The sequence below is a fragment of the Lipophrys pholis genome, assembly GCF_963383615.2.
Source record: "Lipophrys pholis genome assembly, chromosome: 10".
Lineage (NCBI taxonomy): Eukaryota > Metazoa > Chordata > Actinopteri > Blenniiformes > Blenniidae > Lipophrys > Lipophrys pholis.
Window position 1 is genome coordinate 15,452,912 of NC_137640.1, and position 22,109 is coordinate 15,475,020.

Here is a 22,109-nt window from a genome sequence, read left to right on the forward strand (position 1 = left end):
AATTGTAAACTATGAGATAGATATGCAATTAATACCAATATAAATATGCTCACGACCAATTGGAGAGACTGTGGCTCAGTTGGGAGAGGATGTGTTACGTATTGTGTATTAGTGCGAGACAATGACTCCCAATGGAGGCAGAGCACCTTGCATGGCAGCCACCCAGTCTCTGTGTGTGTGAGTGAATGGGTGATTTTTATTTTTTTTTTAAGTATAAAGCACTTTGAGACTGCTGCAGTGGTAAAAACACTCTATAAATGAAATCCCTTTACTAATAACCGCATTTGTAAGTTAGAAATCGAAAAGTCACCACCTCAGATGGGGGTGCTGGGTTTATTTGGAGTCTTGATGACCATATATGATGAATTGTTATAAACAAAAACTTGGCTGTATCCTACCATAATGTGGAGGGAAAGAAGCACTGTATACATGTAAGTGCAGATCTGTTTATCAGTTGGGCTCTAAGCAGGGTAATTCGTTACTTAAAATAAAATCAGTGAAGATTGAAGGTCTATGAAGCCGCAGTAAAATCGGTAGAATGTTAGAAAAATGTTCAATGTCACAATCTGAAAGGAACCTCTTTGTTTCGCTTGATATTCTGTCATTTCAAGGCCAGGGTGGAAAGAGGCAGGAATGCACCACTTGTCAGTGAATGAATGTACACGCATATAAAAGCTGAATGTGTATTAAGGACCACTCAAATCAGTTGACGATGAATCATCATTGATGCAAGGAGACAAATTAAATATCACATTACATCTTCTCCATATTTAGCATCTTTGCCTCTCCTGTGTTGGCTACAACAGGCTTGGTGTTTCTTTTAAGACTGAGCTGATGGGCAATATTCATAATGGCTATTTTTCAGTTTTTGAAACTAAATCATTAGTGATGTAATCAGGGACAATAATTATCCACAACTTCAAATTAAGGTGAGAATATAAGACAACCAGCCCTCAGAAATTTTTTAAAAGTTGTGTATTTTTTGTTGTATGTTTTCCACTTATTGGTAATGTTTGTGTATGTTGGCATTTTGGATCTTCTTCTAAGTGTTTTGTTTCTTTTATTGGGTATTGCTCGCCATGTTGCTGAGGTTTAATTTTCTTTTGGTCTCTGTGGGCACTCTTATCTCTTTGCAGTAGTTATAGTTTCTTTGTGGTCATTTTGGACTTCTTGTTGTTTTACACTTTGTGTTTTTTGTGTCCTTGTAATAGTTTCACATCTGTTTCTGGTGATTTTACCCTTTCCCACGGACATTTTAAGCCATTCTGTGTTCACCTAGTACCTTTTAAAGAAGTTTCATCTTTTCTGTGGACATTGTCCGTCTGCTTGTTGTGATTGTGTCTTTTTATAGTAATTTTACAGTTTTTTTGTTATTTTGGATTAATAGTATAGACAGTATTGTGGTCATTTTACAGCTCATTGCAGTAGATTGAAGTTTTTAATTTTTTTTACATTTTGGACCCTCCTTTTTTGTAGAGACCATTTGTTTGCGGTCATTTTGCAATGTTTTATATCCCCGGTTCACATCTTTTTGTGATTGCCTACCACATTTTGAATTGTTTTTGTGGCCATTTTGAAAATGTCATGGTAGTTGTAGGATTTCTGTAGTCACCTTGGGTCTGTTTTCGGGGATTTTGTTTGTGTAGTAGTTTCATACCCAAACTGTGATCCTATAGTACTTTGTACCAGTTGTGGCTTGTTTATTGAAACGAATTTTGAAACACTTTGTTATAGCTGGAAGGATTTTGAGTTAAATTTGCACCATTTATAGTAGATTTAATTTTCTATAATATTGGTGTTTTTGGAATACCTTTATTTCGGACATTTAAAAAAAATCTGAATAAAAGACGATGAAATAATATGCCAGTGCTAATAATAATAATATGAGAATTGAAAGAAAAAAGTGGCTTTAATTACAATTATAATATTAATAATAATCAGCACACAATCAACAACAACACTCATTAATAATAATAGTATACATTTTGCTGGTTGAAAGGGACAGATTGCTCCCTCAGCCCGTTCCATTGGAGTTTTATCAAACGATTAGTGTGTGTTTTCGGGAGCATTTTGTAGTATTTTGATAGTATTTTGTACACTTTAGTGAGCCTCTTGGTGTGTAAACGGTGCTGCTCCTCCTCCTCCTCCTACTCCTTGACAAAGAGCGGCGCTACAGACGGTCCGGATCCGGGTGTCGGGGCTCGTGGAGCGGCTGAGAGCTCCGTGTTTTCCCGCAGACCACGTGTGGCCCAGCTGAGGTGACTAGCAGGACTTGTTTACTGGCGGAGGGAGAGAGAGAGAAAGAGAGAGGGAGAGAGAGAGAGAGAGAGAGAGAGAGAGAGAGAGAGAGAGACGGAAAGAGGGGAACCTGCGGGAGAGAGAGAGAGAGAGAGAGAGACAGAGAGAGACAGAGAGAGAGCGCTCCTAACGGAACGGGAATCCAAGTTTTTACACTTGACCCGTCTTTTTAAGCCTTTTCACGTTCGTTGACCTCGTTTCGCGTCGCGCGGCGGAGACGGGATCCTCGCTTCATGTGCGCTTTTTCTCTTTGCCCGCTCCGCGCCGCGCCGCTCCGCCACCGACTCGGAAACCTCGTTTGTTTTGGATTAGCTCGCTAACGTTAGCTGTTTTTCCCGTCAGCTCGCGCTAATCTGCGAGGAGCGACGCGCTGAAGACTCACCCTGCTTCACGGCGACGCTCAGGTTAAATGCGGACATTATAGATATATAATATATATATATTTTGTATGTTACACTGTCACGAGAGAAGTAGCGTGTACCCCCCCGTCTCTCCCCCCCTCCCCTCTAAGTTTTCTCCCCACCCTCCCGGTTCGTCGTTTTATGGCTGTTGAGTCGTTTGCGGCGCGGTGGTCAGCGGGGGTGAGGGAGTTCAGAGGAAGGTCGTGGTGAGGAAAGCTGCACGTTCTTGCTGCACGTAACAGCCCCGAGGAGTTTCCTGGGATGTGCTCCTGTGCCCCTTAAATAGAGGATGTTTGCAAGATAACGGCAAACGACTCGGTGGGGGGGGTTTGATATTAGAGACTGGAGAACTTCTCTTCTGGACGGAGACTGGCACGAGCCTCAGCCAACTCCCGTGGCTGGTGCGTGCGCTATAGAAGAGCCACGCTGCCGGGCGGAGGAAAAACACCGACCTGTAACATCAGAAGAAACCGTTTTGTTTGCGGGAAGAGAGTCTTCCTTCACCACAGCACCGCGGTGCAGAGACACGAGCACGGGACCGGTGGACCGACACCGCGGATCTCCACACGAGCCTCTGCGCATGAGGGATATTAGTGATTAAAAGAGCAACACCATCATTTTCCCTTCTCAACCCAGCGGAGCACCAAAGTCAAACAGATGAACGTGGACTGTCGCCTTCACTTATGGAAAATGAAGGTTTTTACTCGCACGTGTGTAGCCAGAACCCAAGATCACGTTATTTAGAGGCCTGCGTTTTTTTTTCCAGGTCTCACAAACTTGACTGGGCTGATAATCATACATTTATTACCACCCCCCGGTTTACTGTGGGGGGTGGGAGGGTGGGAGTCACACCAGCATTTGGACCTTGAGTTTTAACAGTTCTACTATTTGCTTTTGAAGAGACATTTCTCCCTTGGCGTTGTTTTGTTTTGCTTTTTTGGAGAAGCCTCGAGTGGAGCGCACACCTCACTCACCCTGTAAAAATGAGCCAGTCGACGCTAAAGCTGGGAGCACAAATGGTGTTTTTTATCATCTGCACCTGCATCGTCTGCCAGTGTGGACTAATAAACGGAGAAAGTGAGTATTCGCCTTTCGAAATCAAATCCAGAACGTGTGTTTGTTTGCAACTTGCTCCGTAACCCTTCGACGTTAAAATTTAAACCTCAAGTTTGAGTGGGATCAGAACAGTGTCCCAGCGTGACAGTAAAGTGTGAGATAAACATTGTAAACACATGCCGGCATCTATCACAGTTTGAATGTAATGCAAGTGGTTTTATGACTTATGACGATTTTTTATTTTGTTTTATGTTTTTTACTGCGTTTGCTTCACAGTCCGCATGGAATCATATTATACAGAGAAATGAGCTGAGAGAGAAGCGTGTTCAAAGTTGATGTTTTTATTTTGTCTATCAAGACGACAATCGAAGTCACGGGACTCTCGCCTTCACTGCTGCGCATGCTCAGACGCTCGCACTGGTCTAATTAAAGGGGCTGGTAATTTCAGCGGTTGAGTGCGTCTGCGCGTAATAATTGCTATTCCTCCGTAGTGTTATTGGGGTCCATTCCCGCCCTCTCGCACTATGGCTCCTAAAGATGCCGTCTGAACGGCCTGTGCTGCATGCGGCAGCCCCAGGGCCAGATTAGTCGCTTAACTGGAGGAGGGTGGTCTGCTGCAGCGAGTCTAAACTGGGAGCAGCAGGATTGGCCCTGTGTGAGCCGGGCCAGGCCTCTCATGGCGACACACACACACACACACACACACACACACACACACACACACACACACACACACACACACACACACACACACACACACACACACACACACACACACACACACACACACACACACACACACACACACACACACACACGCTGCTGCAGCCTGAATGTAAACAAGTTATCCGCCGACGCTGAGAAGTCTCTTCATTAGTGGTGGATTAGCCTACATTGCTCCTAGGCTCCAGAGCACCGGGCGTCTTCCTCACCGGAGGATCTCTGCGCTGCGCGCCGGTGTTTTTATCAATGAATTACGAGTTTGATTATAACGACATAATAACCCCGCCTTATCCAAACCGTGCTTTACCGGATGATGATGATCTCTCTTTAAACTGTGTATCGCCCTGCTCCTAATAATAATATCAGTAGTGTTACGATTTACAGCAGAGGTCTTTTTGTTTTTACACATGGTAGGTTGATGGCAGGCTGCTGTTGAGACTGTCAGAAAAACACACCCAGTGCCATTCACACACATCATAAGATATATATGGACATTTTCACAAGTTACCATCACCTGATCATCGTCTCTTATTGGGATCATTTCTGTGTCTTTTTTTTGTAGCACCTAAATATATATGCATTTGCTTTGGTCATGATTTGAGCGATCATTAACTTTGATAAAACACAAATTGATTCAACATATCATCAGAAAGTAAGGCTGAGAAGAACAGCAGATGAAGCATTTGACTGCATAATAAGTGACCATTTAAGTCTTATCTTGTTTTAAAAGAATGGGCATCTCATTGTGCAAACAGAATGACGGATGAACTCTTCGGAAATCAATTAAAGCACTTTTAAAATGTTTGCCAGTGGTTTAACCTCTGGCCTACATTCATCCTTCTGCAATTTGTAATAGTTTTTCTTTGACGTGACGTGTTGCACAAGTAGACTCAGTGTTCCAAACACCAAGTCAGTCCAGAGAGTCAACAGGTAGACCAGTTCAAATGTGAAAATATATTAGCCTCAAAAGCATTTATTAATATCTGTTCTTTATTCCTTTTTTTTTAAGTCTTTAATTTACTAATCATAGTGATTGGTGAGTACGTAAAAATTGCTCCCAGTGGTCAGGGTAAGAGGAAATGATCTTGCTACTTTACACAGGTCATGTATGCAGACAGAGCAGAGGCCCCTGAAAGGGGGTCTTATGAGACAGGGCTGCTGGAACCCCCCCCCTTCCCTCTTTTTTTTTTTTTTTTTTTCATTCTCTTGCTTTCAGGGAGTGGGGTACATGTCACGACTGTTCCTGCTTTGAGAGTACGCTGGGAAGTGACCATATTTGGAACTTTTGGGATGTTTACGCTAAAAAGGGTGGGGGCAGGGGTAACAACCAAAATACTTAGAATATTTCATTCTGAGTTCACATTGCATTTTCATCTCGGTTATGGGGAAAAAAAAATAAAGCAGCATTGACGTATGTCACGCTGGTACTGCTCCTATCTGTGAAGCACACTATTGAAAATAGGATTGTGACTGGACTGTTTGTCGTGGTTATCAATAAGCATTTTTCTGAAGTTACTGCTGAGGTGTCTCCTGGTCCAACTTGTGAAAAACAAGTTGTGCAACTGTGACCCCCCCCCCCCCCCCCCCCCCGGCTCTCAGACTTGTAAGCACAGCTCTGGAAGTCGTGTACATGCATTGTTATGTATGCTTTCCACACCACTTACGATTCTTGAACCAGCTCTGTCACACTGATTGCCTGATGTGGCTCACGCTCTGACACTGTGAGGCAAATGTTTGAGGTGGTGTCATTTATTCAGGGCGAGCGGTTGCTCTACCACCTCTGCTGATGGAGAAACGTGTGGAGCTATAAAAATCAAGGCGAGTCGAGTTGATCTCCATTTGTGTGCGAGTTCTGCTGCAGCTCATGTGGATACTCAGGCACTCTTCATTGAAGTGCGCATTGGCATTTTCCTACAATGCTGTGCATGTTGTGGAATGCCTTTGAAGTGGCCCACCGTGTGTGTGTGTGTGTGTGTGTGTGTGTGTGTGTGTGTGTGTGTGTGTGTGTGTGTGTGTGTGTGTGTGTGTGTGTGTGTGTGTGTGTGTGTGTGTGTGTGTGTGTGTGTGTGTGTGTGTGTGTGTGTGTGTGTGTGTGTGTGTGTGTGTGTGTGTGTGTGTGTGTGTGCGCAGGATCTCATCTCTCAGCTCCTGACCTGCCCACGTCCGGGCAATGTATGTTTTCTATATCTGTGTGCAACTGTGTGTGTCCAGAGGAGGTGGCTGCGCATGAGAACAGTGTGTACTCGGAGCCATGGGCTCAAGACTAGGCTGCCTGTTAGCACCAGCCCCCAAGCCCTGAGTGGCCCCTTGACCCGCCACACATCCAATTCATCACAGAGACAAATGGTATTAGGAGTTGTCTCAATACATAAAACAACAAATGAGGTGGAGGCAACGACGAGCACCGAGTAAAGCGGGAGCCTGTTCTCACCATCTTCAGTTGAATCTCTTACTTGTGTGATAGCTGGTGACGAGAGAAGGGGACTTGGTGTTAAAGTTTATCATTTATTTTCTAGGCTATGATCAAAGTCACCACAAATATCAAATGTGGGTTAAAGAAAATGAGATCAGGTCGTTAAAAAGACTCGTCACTTCTTATGTCAATCATTTGATTAATGTTTTGATTTGTAAAAGATGATAAAGAATTGCAATCCATTATTTCCTTGAGACTCAGGAGAGCTCTTCAAGTTGTTCTTTCCAGTCAAATGTATTCATTCTACTTCTGTGAAGTTGGGGAATGATGGCAAAATCCTGAAAGTTGTTGCCAGTTAAATAAATGTGAAAATGTACATTAGATGTGATTAGAACAATGGGTAATAATAATTAATATATTTAAAAAAATACAGAAATAAGAAGGAACACTTGCATGGAGATGTTAATGTAATTCAATTAAAATATACTGAATACATTATTAAAAAGTTAATCGTAATGCAAAACAAATTTGAGCGTGTATATCTTGTACACTTCAGTATTTGTCATTAGAACAGCCTGTACTTTACATTTGATAGGCTACACACAGACTCGTGGCTTTCACAATACCGCCCCACTGCTGATTGTAAATTGTCATTGTATATTTGGGAAGGCCGTGTTCAGAGGCAGCAGACAATGGGGGTCATGAACTGAGGCTCCACCAGCTGTGTATTGCGCTCTGAGTGTTGGCCAGGAAGGCGATATGTACCGCTAAAGGAAATTAACTGTTGGGTGCCTTTCCTAAGTGCTTCCTCCTCTGCTCTTATCTCTCTAAGTATCCCTTTTAACTTCTCCGAACTTACCATTACGCTTTTTTTTTTCCACGTTGTTTGCTCTTGTGCATTTGTGTCGATATTCCCAGCAGACTTCTCAACAGGGGTACAGGAGATGGATGAAAAAGCCAACCTGCTCTTCTGACCTCCTCAGCTCATTTTGACTGGTTGTCAAGTAAATACATTTCCACAGCACATTTCCTTGTATGTTTGCATTTGACTGCTAAACACTTAAGCATTATGTTAATACTCTTCTTATTACATGGTTAAAAGGGAAATGGCGATGGCCAATAATCAATTTTAAAAAGTTATTAATATATACTTTTTCGCATGTGTTTGATATTTAAAGAGAGATAAATACCTAGATAAGAGTTTTTGACCGCATGCTCCCCCCGAAGGCATTTCACTTTTGCATCCAGGTAAGTGACTGCGGCTCTGGAGAAAGATTGTTCATAAATCAGCTCAGTGCCTCAGGTGCTCCCTTAAATCCCTGGAAATGTTGTTTGAAGGCAGTGGCAACAAGGACACCAGCTTCTTTTTATTTATTTTTTTAAATTGAAGTTCAACGAGGAAAACATGACTTTGTAAAATATCAGCAAACTAATGCCCTGCATTTCCAGAAACAGAGTTGATTTTTTTAATCCAGATCCAGCTATAAAATATGACTCAATTTTCTCATAATTTAATTTAAAAAGGGAGTCTTCTTTATAGTTTAATTAAAAAAAATAACACACACATACTGAAATAATTCAAGCCTTGTATTAATTAATTCTTGATAGTTTCAGGCTTAAAGACAGGAATATCACAAATACAGTATCTCATATAATTCGACTATTTCATAATGTTATTTTGAGTTATTATTAGTTATTTATCATTTGATTGCTGATAGGATTGTCTCATCTGCAAAGTTGGCACAAGTGTAAAGGGGTTGGAACGAGGAGACGGACTGTATTCATCGGTTTCGTTCGGGTCGCTCCATCAAGTCTGGCCTGCAGCTCGGATGCAGACTATAGAGCAAGAAAACATTGGGGCTCCTCGTCGCGCCATTGTTTTCTTTTTCACATCCGTCTTGCTTTAGTCCGGAGTCCCGGAGTGGCCATAGAGAAAAATAATAATGATAACGAGCGCACACGCAAAACAGACCTCCGCCTGTGGTCATAACGCAACGCAAGACCTGGAAGTAAAGTTAGTTACAATGATGTTATGATGAAAAGCGAGAAAAACAACAATGGAAAACTGCTTCTAAATGATATATCCGACGCAGCTGACTGTGTGACAGTGCAGGAGCTCTGTAGCGCCTGCACTGTCGCCTGCACTGATAGGCCGGTGCTTTGGCGGTGGAAAGACAAAGTACTGGTGCTAAGACCGTCCCTGGTCCCGAACTAGCACCTGGTTCTTTCCGGTGGAAAAGCCCTCTCTGACTCCCATTCCTAGATAGAGGACCATGACTGTTTATGTAAACCAGTGCTCACTGCACAGAAATGTGGTGTAGCTGGGAGGGGTTAGGACGGGGGTGCGGGGATCACACACATACACAGAGCGCCGTTACGCCATACTGCAACAATCTGATTTGATAGTCCTTGTTGCCGTTTGGATCGGCCCTATTTTAACCATTGGTGACTTCACACTGAAAAATCCAAGTTGAGCCAGCCCTGTAATGCCGGGATCAGCAGTGGGATCTTTTGGGGGTGTTTTGCAGGCAGAAACACAAATCGTCTGAGGCCGTGTCCACGTCTTTTTGCTTCCTTTTGCTTTAATCAAATCAAAAAATCAAAATACTTTATTTATCCCCAAGGGGCAATTGGGCAACTACAACTGAGCAGGACAATGACAGACAATAGAATAAAATCGAATAAAAATAAATGAATAAATAAATATAGTAAAAAAAAAAGAGTAATAGGGCTGATGCTGTCCAAAGCGGAGAAGGTAAAGGATGGCTCCCTTGGTTTGAGTGTAATTGTCAAGAGTCTTAACATTTTCAGAATAAAGAAATTGAATAAATAAGTTCATCAGATTGAAGACATTAAGGAATATTTAGACAATTATGTCACTTGTCTGGCATTGGCTGTTCATTCATTCTTATATATGAGAAATTATTTTAATGACATAGTTATTAATGTGACTGTAACCCCTGATTGAGCAAACTCAAAGAATCTTATAACTTTAGGATAACTAGGTCTCTTTGAAACCTGGATCAGACACTGATGGCATATCAGAAGAATACAGTATTTGAAGGTAGTATTTGATTTGATGTCATTGTACATGACTGTCTGTTGTGAAGTTTGTTGTTCACTTTTATTTCATACACAACTACATACACTACAACTGTGAAGTATGGAAAGGTTTATCTTATAAAACCAGAAAACATTTGACTGTTGTCGCTTCAGTTTTGGGTTTGGAACATTAAACTCAGGCGTTTGCATTATTTGTGACTCTGGACATTACTTCTACTCATTAGTGTAGCAAATCTGAAATCTGAGGGACGCTCTTGCGGTTTCAAAGAACTGCCTCTTGTACTCCCCCTCCACCCCCACCTTACTGGTTGATTGCATAAATGTTAAAGTGAACAAAAAGCTTGCAAGTTTTCCAGCTTTAATGTAACAAGGCTGCTAAAAAGACCTGGCCGAAGCTCGAACAATCCTGCAGCGATCTTAATTCAATGTACGCATGTGCAGTGCTCTACAAACACATGGTGTTCTTTGAAAATGCAGCTATATATCTATAATATGTAATAAAATGTGCATGTATAATCCAAAAACTGCCTGAATGTGCCAGTTATGTTATCAAGACTTACTGACTTCGGTTTCATTTGTCAGGTCTCATTTTAAACTGCTTAAGTACAAATTACATTTTAAACTTGGATGTATTCTGCAGTTTCAGCAAGCATATAGTAAGTGTGATTCATTCAATAAAAAAAAATTGAGCTTCCAATTTATATGAAGTTCACTGCCTGTATTGTAAGGGGAAGTCACATGGGACACCCACATTTTTTGCGAAACACTATTTGTGGAACATAGTGCAGGAGTTACGTACCCTCTTTGTGTCTGTATCATATGTCTGAGTACGTCAGAGCACTGCGTGCATGAGTGTGTGAACCTGATGGCTTAAATTTATTTTGAGGACAGTCATATGATTGAGAAGTAACCAGTTGACACACAGCCCAATGACTCTCAGTTAATTATACCATAAAACACAGGCTGGCATTGCACATATACAAGTTAGTCGTTCTATCTTATCAGACTTATTAACCTTTGTTTACACAATGAATGTGAGAGGTGGCATTATATTTTATCTTTAAAACTTAACTTTAAACTTAAAAGCTAAACGGTTACCCTCTTTATCCCTCCTGTATCCATTTCTTGAAACTCTTAATTTCGTTGCTGTATTTCTTGATCCGTCTTTCCACTTTCTCAGTATCTACCCTGCATTCCTCCTCCAACCCTCCCTCCCTTCTTTTTCTTGTATGTTCAGGGGTAAGAGGGTTCACTGTCATCCAGTGATTTGTTTTTCTTTCTCACTGCAGATGCGCACAGCCTGCGGACCTGTCTCACACACACACACACACACACACACACACACACACACACACACACACACACACACACACACACACACACACACACACACACACACACACACACACACACACACACACACACACACACACACACACCTGCTAATCCCACTCTATGGTGTGGGAAATCCTCCTCTTTCAAACCTCTTAAACGTGTGAACGCCATCCATTTGACACCTCTGTCTCCCCCTCGATGTTGTTTTCTCCTCTCTTATTAAGCCTGCTTGCTCCAGCTGGGCCTAAGTAATGCTTAGCATGTACACCTGCACATGGTGGACAACAGCACCCAGTCACATGGCCCTCGCTTATTATGTTTAGTTTGCCGCGCTGCATCTGTCTGTGTCTATTTGTTTGTATGTCCTTTTATGAGCCTGTATGTGCCATGTGCCTTTGGTGATTGTGTGCGCGCCGGACTGGGGTGGAGGGGTGGGGGCACTCTGGTTTTGTTCTGATGAGGCGAGGCTGAGGCGCGTTTCTATGGTGACAGCAGTAGCCGCGCTAGCGGCAGGCGACAATGATCTCCCTACGACTTCTCGTCTGAAGTCACTTCTAGCCTCCGTGTATTTTACTCTTAACCTAACATCATCTATAGTTGCATTGTTAAAACAGCCTGAGTAGAAACTTCCTGCCATCGATGATGCGTCTCTGGCTTATGTTTCAGCCTTCGGGTAAGGAGCCAACATAAGTCAGCAATATCGTCCTGAAGTAATATATTTTTTTGCTTTTTTCAAGATAATGATATTTAAGTTGATGCAATGAAGGGTACTTTAAAATAAGCAAGTTTTCAGCAGATATACATTTTGCAATTACTGATATTCAGTGTTTATTAAAATTTGCTCTCTGTGAGGAGATTAATGTTTATTCTCCTTTACCAATTAAAGAAAAAAAACATGACAGAGAGACGACACTGCTCTAATAGTTCCTCTCTTGACTCGTAGTACTTATTCAGATGTAGCGCTGTTACTGTTGAATTCCTGTTTGTTTTTTGTTTTTTTAGACGTAAACCACAACCAGAAGCATATCTTTAGACACACAGTCCGTTTCTCTCTGTTTTACGCACTTAACTACAATCATTGTATACTGGGCTTAGAGGTTTTATGAAACACAGATGACCGACGGTTAGAACTGTCCTCAAATGCCTCTTGGTTATACAGGGTGAGCGTTTGTGGCTGCTTCTGCTAAACAAGCTACTCACACTAAATGGCATTAAAACGTGGTGGAGACTTGACTTTTACCTTTTTATTTATTTGGTACTGTGAAAAAAAACGGCTGTTTAAAAAAAAAAAAAAGTATATTTAATACAATTTGATGATCCCTAGTGATCCATGTGACATATTGCTGTTTACCCAGTAGGCTAAGGACTTTGTTTTTATATTATGCAAGAAACTATGAAATTAGATATGTAGCACACCTCAGTATAACAGTCCAAGTAATAATCCAACCTAATTATCTTTGTTATTATTGTTATTATTGTTGTTGTTAATAATAACAATAATAATCATCGAGACCTTTTTCCAATCAGACTGTGTAAGTTGGAGTGATCTATTGAACTCCCTGTCACCCTGGTAAAAGTCCACTACAGCTGTGCTGCTGTACTTTCAGATAACACCTACATTAACAGGTTATTTGAGTGACTTGTAGTTTGACATCCAATGGGAAATGCAAACAGCTCATTCATTTTTCATGGCAAATAGTTGCTATTTGGACACCCACAGGTATTGTGCACCAGCTTGTCATGTGTGTAAATCTCAGCCATAACAGTACCTTATAATGGACTTCTTATATCATCAACGTATACCACATGTGCCAAAACAAAATGAATCAGAAAACACGCATCGGCGTAGCCCTTAAAAAGTCTCCTGCCTACAAATGCCATGTAGGGCAAACCAGAGTAAACGTGCCCCGTGTTTAGACGGCAGGCTCTCAGAAAAGCCTATAGCCCTGGGTACCAAACAAATGAGTCCCTCATGACATAGCTATGGATTTGAGACCCGGTCCAGTTGCATCCTGCCTTTGCCGTTAGTTAATTGACTGCAGGGCTCCTGATAAAAGTAGGATAGAACATGAACGGATCGATAATAAACTGAACTTTGTTGGACGGTGAATACACAAACACTATTTTAAGATGAATTGCTGCTCATTGGTCCCCTTCAACACACTTTACAGTCCTTTCTCCATCTGACCGTGCATGCAGGTGAAGTCAGCGTCACAGTGGTAAACGATCTTCTTCCGAGATGATAATCCTTGATATATTGATGCATCCACTAGATTTAAAGGAACATTTAATAAACTCAAACTTAGGTTTAATAAACAAACTAAACAATCATTCTTGTGTCCATGGAAACCACACTTTTCTATTTAAGCACCAATGATAGCATTTGGAGAAGGGATCCCTCAGTTTTGTCAAACCAACTCTGTCCAGTCTGTTGTCATCAAACCAGAGTTGTTGTTTTCACAATGAACCAGTGACTGTTATTAACTGTTTGAGTTGAAAGCTTGTTCTTTTATCCATGACAGACACAAATTTACCATACTTTTGAATCCACTCATGCATAGTGCAGTGTACACATATAATTCAGTGTTTGTTAAATCTAGAAAACATTTACAATTAATCAGTTCAGCCTTCACAGATCTGCACAGCATCAATCAACCATCTGAGCGTGGAGATCTTTTCAAGATTAAATCTTGTTCAGAAGTTAACGGAAGTAGTAACCAATTGAAAAGAAGAGAATTTGACTTGTTTTTTTTAAATATATTCATTCCCTACATCACCTATACATTTATTTCCACAATCTGTGTTCTCTATTTATTTTTGATAGTTTTTATACAGATGACAAAATTCACATTTGTAACTGATCTAATTGTAAGAATTTTAAAGCGTATACTATATGGGTCAGTACTTCTGACTGCTGTGAAACCTTCATTTAAAATTTGAATCATGCTGATTATATGTTGATGATTAAGATGCTAAATTGGTATGAAAAGGAATGGACAAATTGCAAGTTATAACCCAAATACCAATTACTTGATTAGTAATCATACACTCACCTTACCAACGTGAGGAATTTGACCTGTCATCTTTCAGCTTTTTGCTCTCTTGAGGTAATTTATCTTTCATGTTAATTAAGATTGTTTGTCTTGCTACATCAACTTTTTCCTTCTTGAAAGCTCACTATTGCACTGCATGTGAATGTCGAAACCTCCCCTCGACTAATGTCCAATTTATTATAAAATTCTTATCATTTGGGTATTTATCATATGCTTTCCAATTTTCAGGAATACAAGTCCCCCATTGTGATGTCTATAGTACTCCTGTATGCGTCTATTTTTATTATTTCGGGCCCATCTACCTTTATCACGTCCACCAACATGAGTTATAGGAAAACTGTAAGCTTTGACTCATCCAGGTTGGACCCAGCTTTACTTAATGTCACTAGATAGTTGTAAACATGTATGTATGTCTGCATCGTGGGCCCTCTGCTGCTTTAACAATGTCCAGCTCACTATTAGGTGTCATTCACCTTGAAGAAAACAGACACGTAACGATTTAGTGGAGTGAAAAGTGTGTCCCATTGTGGCCGAGCTAATATTGCGGGATCCATTAGGGAGAAACACACAGGAGAGACTGATGCCAAGGCATTGTTAAAAGGTACACAGAGATGAATCACTTGTACCCTGTTTATGGACCTGCACCAAGCGTACCTAATTCTGTTACAGTTAAAGGGGGCCCATATTGAATTATGGCTCGCTGTTAAATGACAGCGTAATGAATGGAAGTCATTTTACAATACCGCTGTGGCCACAGACCCTCTACTCCAGGGACCTGTCTGTCAGAGGCTCGGTAACAGTGAGTGATTTGTTGACTGGGGGGCCTTATGAGCGTTTGACATGACGTCAGCACCCCCCTCCAAGAAATGCCTGGCATGCTCATGGATATCCTGTATGGAAAAATCAACAGAAGAGAGCGAGGCAGCCACTGAGAATCTATGAAGGGGTTTTGAAAAAACATGGAAACATGAGATTTGTACAAATCAAAACTCAAGCTCTATGTGTTTATTGATGATGTTCCCAGTGCTGCTGCTTCCTGTGTAATGATATCAGGTCACGGTGAACCTGGTGTTCAAAGGTGAGCATTTCTGCACATTCATCACATGCTTGTGCTTCAATAATGAAGGGAGGCACCACGTCTGTGGGTGCAACACTGAGCTATGGAAAAGGTCGAAAGAAGGAGAGATATGGGGAAAAAAAGGAAGTCGGCCAGCAGGATGTGTGTCTGCATGTTTGCGCAAATTTGTGTGGATATGAGGTTTTTCTGCAGTGGTCAGTGAAAACTGGTGGTCTCACTGTGCAGACAAACAGGCCATGAAAACAGACCTGGTCCCTTTGCTCTCTGCCTCTCCACCCTCTTTTGATTCACTTTGTCAGTTTCAAAATCATCAAATCCATCGTCAGTCTGCTTCTATATCACTTTGAATACTTTAAACCTAAAACGTTGCTGTTTTTTTTCTTCCATTTGTCTTGAATTCACATCTCATCTACTAGTGATTTTGCCTGTTTAACTCCTCCCTGTAGTCTTTAACGCACTCAACTCACACTCCTTTACATTTCAGCAGACAAAGAATAGTCGTTTAAAGTTTATACAGTCACAATAAAATGGTTTTCTCATCTGCTTGTTTTTCTTCGCTTACATCAGATTTAAAGTTTCAGCTGTCGGTTGGAGTTGGCAACCATGCTGGGAGCATGCCATCCGGTCAAATCAATACGATTTGCCATGCTTGAGATGAGATTACTCATCCATTCACCACACACAGAGTACCTCCACCAAACCCCTTAACTGTTGTGGCGAGACAATAAGATGACAACCTGTTCGAAAAGTTTTACTTTGTTGAACCACAGTTGTGGCAGGTCTTCCACTCATTACTCTACTGTTCTTTGCACGTCTGAATATATCTTGTGCTTGATGGTAAGCTGGACAAACTACAGTACCAAGGGAAATAATAAGATCACATTGGAAATGTAGCATCACAGCACAGACTGGGAGCCTGGCGGACTTGGAGGAATTAGAAATGCTGCATAGGATGGGAGAAACAGATTTGGCAGAACCGCCAGGCAGGCATGGCTCCTCCTGCCTCATGTGTAGCTCTGGTTTGTGGGTCGGAGCGTTGGTGGGGCCGGTCCCAGCAGCTGCTGCCGTGTGGCTGCAAGTCAAGCAGGGCAACTGGGCCCTTGTTGCCTCCTTCTCAGGCCGAGGCTCACCACACCAAGATGCCGCACTGTGCTCCACTCACTAACGTGGGAAGATGAAAAAGAACATCAGATGCTTTTTGTATTACTCACTTTGTGAGCCGTGTGTGTGTGTGTGTGTGTGTGTGTGTGTGTGTGTGTGTGTGTGTGTGTGTGTGTGTGTGTGTGTGTGTGTGTGTGTGTGTGTGTGTGTGTGTGTGTGTGTGTGTGTGTGTGTGTGTGTGTGTGTGTGTGTGTGTGTGTGTGCGCGCGCGCGTGCGCGCGTGTGCGTGTGTGTGTGTGTGTGTGTGCGTGTGCGCGCGTGCGCCATCTCGCACTGTATCTTCACAGAGTCAAGTCAAGGCCTCCTGTTTCAGAGTTGTCTGATTGTTCCAAAATGCTTCGACTATGTCAGGAATGCAGCTCCCCCCCAAACATGCTTTTTATTTGTTAGGAGCGCCACCTGGTTCAGCTGTTTAGAGGGTGTGGCCAGAGTATTTTTTTTAAACATTTTTTTAGGTCATGTATTTCCAGCTGTGTCATTATGTTTGGACAGGGTTTCTGCAATTAATTGTAGATGTATGTGGAAAAGAATATATATATATATATTTTTAATTACGTGTAGCTTCCTCTATGTTCTGGCTAATGTTTCATTAATAAGAAACATGCTATGATTGTCTTTGTTTCTGCATTTTAATTCCTTCTGATTTTACAAAAGTGTTTTTACAGTTTGCTGTGAAAGAATTAGGAAAATACAGTAGCGTGAGATGTGTGTTTTCCTCAGGGTTGCCGGATAAATTGCATCTGACTCATCCAGTCCTTTAACACTTTGTTCTGTTATTTGAGTGTCATGTGAAATGACCTTAAGTCTCTCTCATATCCAGTTGATATGCAAGTCACTTTTCGCTGTCAGAATACATGTAGGTAAAGTTGGTATTTCGTGTTGGGGTGGGTAGAGGACTAGATCCCAGGGCTTGGTTCCTAACCTGTCGTTCTGAGAAAATATCGGGAAGAGCCTGTTTCCTGTGCCCTCTTCTCTTCCTCCTCCTCCTGCTCCTGCTCCTGCTTTACACCTGTCTTTCACTTCCTCCCTCCGAGCAGCCTTGAGTCCAAGGTCGAACCCAGCGGCTCATTGGAAGTATTTTGAGTCATAGTTTTAAAAACAAGTGACGGTGACACAGCGCCTCCCGCCTCTGTTATTCCGTTTCTTTTTCCTCCCTTGTTGGTACCTATCCTTCGCCTCTCATGCCGTCCTTCCACTTCTCTTTCTTCGGCCACTGTTAAAAGTTAGGAGCAAGAGTAGCAAGCCAAAGTCACCATTGTGATCTGATTCAGGCCCCTCTCTTCTCTTGGCGAGCGTCTGACAGTACAGGTCCTGCATGTAGCTCCCTTCGACACGCTTCAATCTGCCACAACCTGGCCTGGTGCCACAGCTGTAACGGGACCCTGCGTTGTATATAAATAGGCTTGGGCCGACTCCGTTTGCCTTGCTCCTCAATGGGAAGCTGAGGCAATGAAGGAACAGGTGCTTCAACCCACACTCTCCAATCTGTCACCCCCTCCCCACTGCCACCTTTATCTGATGACCTTAAAAAAATGTGGAAATACAGGACAGTGCATATGTTAGCTACGCTTGCCCACTATATCACTTCTGCAGTGTTAGATTTAAAAAAAAAATAAAAAAAAACAACCAAAAAAACCAAGTATGATCCTGTGTGTTTCAACTTGACGGCACTGAGCATTTCTTTCCGTTATTCAAACTGCCCCCTTTGTATATTTCCTGGCCTATGTAATGTTATTTTGGTCCTGAAGTCTCTTTGTTTTAGAGGTACATGTCAGCACATGCTAATCGAAATGCCTCTCTCGTAATTTCACTGCATCATTTTTCACTGTAGAAGCCACATCTTGGCAGTGGGTGCACAGGGAGCGGACTTTACTTCTCACTACTTTCCACAGTTATATTAACAAACAAATGCATTTTTCCACTGGCGGTCCACTTGGCACCGTGGCGGCATATTCTCTCTCCTGGGGTTTGTTCGGCAACTGAGCTGTTGACAAATCTATAATCAGCAGATCACCTCATCAGAGGCAGCATGCGCCTAAGCTGACAGAGAGAGGAAACTTCTCACAGTCCAGAGTTAGCTGCCACCTGGTTTCATGCTAGACCGGTCTGGTTTCACGCTAAGGTAATGCGCGGCTGCCCTCTGCTACACTGAAAGGCAAAGTGGCAGGTCGCTCTGCAGGCCATAGGGGGCTCCACTCTCGCCTTCCAAAAGTGCCTCCACGATGCACTTTCTCACTGCCAGCCAGCTACTGTTAGATGATGCATATTAAATTCTCTGCAGGGAGCACAACTCTAAAAATAAGAGAAGAATCTGCCTGAAATTATAGCTCGACTATAAGGAAGGTTGCAGCTGTGGGTGCTCACTGGAGGGTGGAGATGGCAGTTTCGGTCAGAGTGACACCGGTGTGATCTCAGTTGCACTCGTCACACGTGGATAATTTCTGAGCTGTAGTAATGTTGAGCTAATTCTGATCCATATTTGACATGACAGGTGAGGTGAAGATGAGACGGGCGATAGTTAGGAACTAACTGAAATAGGTTAGCATTTCTACTATTTTAACCATTTCTTTAACGTAACTAAGTACAGGAAAACGACAATTACAAGATCCCAGCATGCACACAACTGTAAATTAAGGCTGAAAGCACACAGACACAGTCTTAATAGGAAAATAGTTGACTGCTACAAACAGCCAGTGCACATGAGTTGAAACCATCATGGTTGGGATATCTTTGAAGAACGCTTGAAAAGAAGGTTTGGACAGTCTTCCTATATCACAAAATCTGCTGAGCAGTGAAATCTAAAAGTGCAATATGTTTTTCAGTTAACTCTGTGTGGTTTCTTTCCACTCTCTGGGTTTTGGGCCCATGTGAAGCAGATGCCAGAATTGATCTGCTTTTTACCTTAAAACCAAAATGTCCTCGGTTAAGTGAGGTAAAAGTACTGGAATTTATAGAGACGTTGTTGGCGCTGAGCAATTTTGACAGCTTCATTTCATGTTTCACTCTTTTACAACATAGGGGCGGCATGGATTGGTTGGTAGAGTGGTCGTCTCCCAATCGGGAGGTTGCAGGTTTAATTCCCATCTCTACATACCGAAGATGTTAAGAACATAGATGCTCTCGAGAGCAGTCTGATGTAACGATTCACTAATGTGTGAATAACTAAAATATATTGGATAATAGTTTTATACTATGTTGACCGTACTCCATCAGTAGCATTTGTTTGGTAATTAGTATGAGAGCAGAAGCCATGGTAATTTTGTGCAAAAGTGTGAAAAGAACCCATAACCATTCCAGAGGCATGCACAGTGACATATATCGAGACTACCTTACTACCCCGTCAAAAAATTCAGAGTTTTCAGATAATTTTTTTAGTCTTCTTTGAAAGATCTACACTCGGCCACCCTGTTCCAAATCCTGAGTTTGTTTTTCTCTGCTGTTTCTGTTTGTCTGACACCCCCTCCGCACACCTTCCTCCTCCTCGTTTTTCTCCTTCCCTCCTCATTCCTGCTGCCAAATTAAGTGTCAAACAGACCGAGCAGGCGGGTGGATGGCCCACATTTCTCCTATAGAGGTCTACAGTATGACAGTATGGTACAGTGCGTTCTTGTCAGTGCTTTGCTATTGCACACCCCCACCCTCGCTCATTAGCTGCTGATTGGGTTGTTATTGTAATTAAGAGATCCCTTATATCCAGGGAGAGCACAATGCTGTCTGCTTACGGGTGGTCTCCGGTAGCAGGGTGGCCTATAGGGGGAGATCACGGTCATTGTCCAGCAGACCTCCTGCCTAGACAAAGTCTGACAGTTTGTCTTCTTATATATCTTACCTGATGCTTCAGTCGAGCGTTCATCAGTTCAAGTAGAAGTTCACATCACAGTCTTTCTGTCAGCTGATGACTTATTAGACAGTTTATTTGAATTCAATCTAATACAAATGAACAAAGTGTGCAGCAGGTGTTTCCGTCCTTTTCTATACATTTTCCATTTGCTGCCTTTGAGTCTCTCAATCGTATACCACAAACCTAACCAAAGACTTATTTTGAGTGTTTCTATGCTGTAGGTGAATAACTGCTTGTTTCCATGTTTGTTTCGAGCCCCCCCCCCCCAGGAGAGGCTCAGTGTGTGTGTGTCTTGCTTGTCACGTAAGATCGGTCCATAGCAGGCCTCCATTCATGCATGTGATCACCAACCGTCCTGTAGGTCCCTTACGTCATTCTGCGTTCCTGTCTGGGCTCAGGTTACACCACTTTCACCCCCTCCCATCAGATTTCTCTGCCCCCCTTCTCTTCATTTGCCCGCGACCCCTTTTCCCTTTCTGGCTCAGCCTCACCCTCCTCATCACCCCTTCCCTCCCTATACACTCCCATTGGTGCTCCCGTGTCCCCCTGCTACCAAACCTGGGAAGAGAGGGAGGACTTGGCTTATTATTTTGAAGACACAGTGGCTCTCAGAGCCAACCTCTGACAACTCTTCCTCCCTCCTCCTTCTTGTCTTTCCCCCATCTGCCCACTGATGACCCCCCTCACCACCTCATTCCCTTCTCATTTCTATCACTTGAAAAACAAGCCTCCATTTTGCAGGGGGAGCTCCAAGCTTTATCTACCCCCCACACCACCCCCACCCCCACCCCCACCCCCCCATGGCCCACTAACATTTCTTTGTATGAGTGAAGCTTTCCCCGCAACAGGAGACGTAACATTTGTGCGCGAGTGCTGTGCGAGGAGAAAGACCTAATTTCCACGAACCTGCAGCATATTACCTGCAGTGTGAAAAATACGACCATGTGAGAAGGTCTTGTTTGTGTACTCTTGGTGTGTCGAGAAGATCATTCTGGGCAGAGGTGAGCTGCACCCTGGCCCCGCTCTTCTTGCGTAACGTAGCTTGTGTTGTTGTCATGTTTCACAATAAGTATCCGGTTAGTGCTGCAGGCTGACAGTGGGTGGGTGTCCTGAAGGCCTGTTTGATGTGTCCAGTAGATAAGGCAGAAAGGGCAGAGTGAGGTGTAAAGTTGCTGTTATCACCGGGAATAACACTCACTGCCACACAAGTATGCTGGTTTCTGACTTTGATACAGTTTGAGTCTATTACAGAAGGTGTGGCCAAAGAGCACGAAGCGAACGTGCTGCTGTCGTTCTTGTTTTCAAAATATGTGTTAAATCATGAGATGCTTCGCAGATAAGATGGATTTATTGACCTCTTTTTATGAGTTGTTTTTGGCTGCTGGGAAAAGCCGGGTGGATGCGGAAGTGTGCTAAGTTGAGCGAGAATGCCTTGTCCACACAAATGTGGACGGATATGAAAAGGTACACACTTGTTTCCGACTTCACTGTATGGCTGTGTCGTATTGATGGTGGCTTTATTGATGGCACTCAATTGGGCTCAAGGGTTGAACAGTATATAGGCTTGCATTGCATTTTTGTGAAGAATTGTACAGTATTTGATAGATTATTTTGTGAAATATGTTCAGTCACATTTTAGTATTTCTATCACATTCCTATTTATTTTACCTGTTTGAGGAGTTTATTT

General features: G+C 42.6%; 1 protein-coding gene across 1 annotated transcript in view; it reads left to right on the top strand.

Annotated features, from left to right (window-relative positions):
* Positions 1-2,832: 2,832 nt before the first annotated feature.
* insrb (insulin receptor b) overlaps positions 2,833-22,109 on the top strand; it is a 72,662-nt gene continuing 53,385 nt past the window's right edge. The window contains exon 1 of the mRNA XM_080472689.1: positions 2,833-3,776. Coding sequence (XP_080328815.1) covers positions 3,683-3,776 — 94 coding nt within the window. The 5' untranslated portion in view covers positions 2,833-3,682. The remainder of the gene's footprint in view (positions 3,777-22,109) is intronic.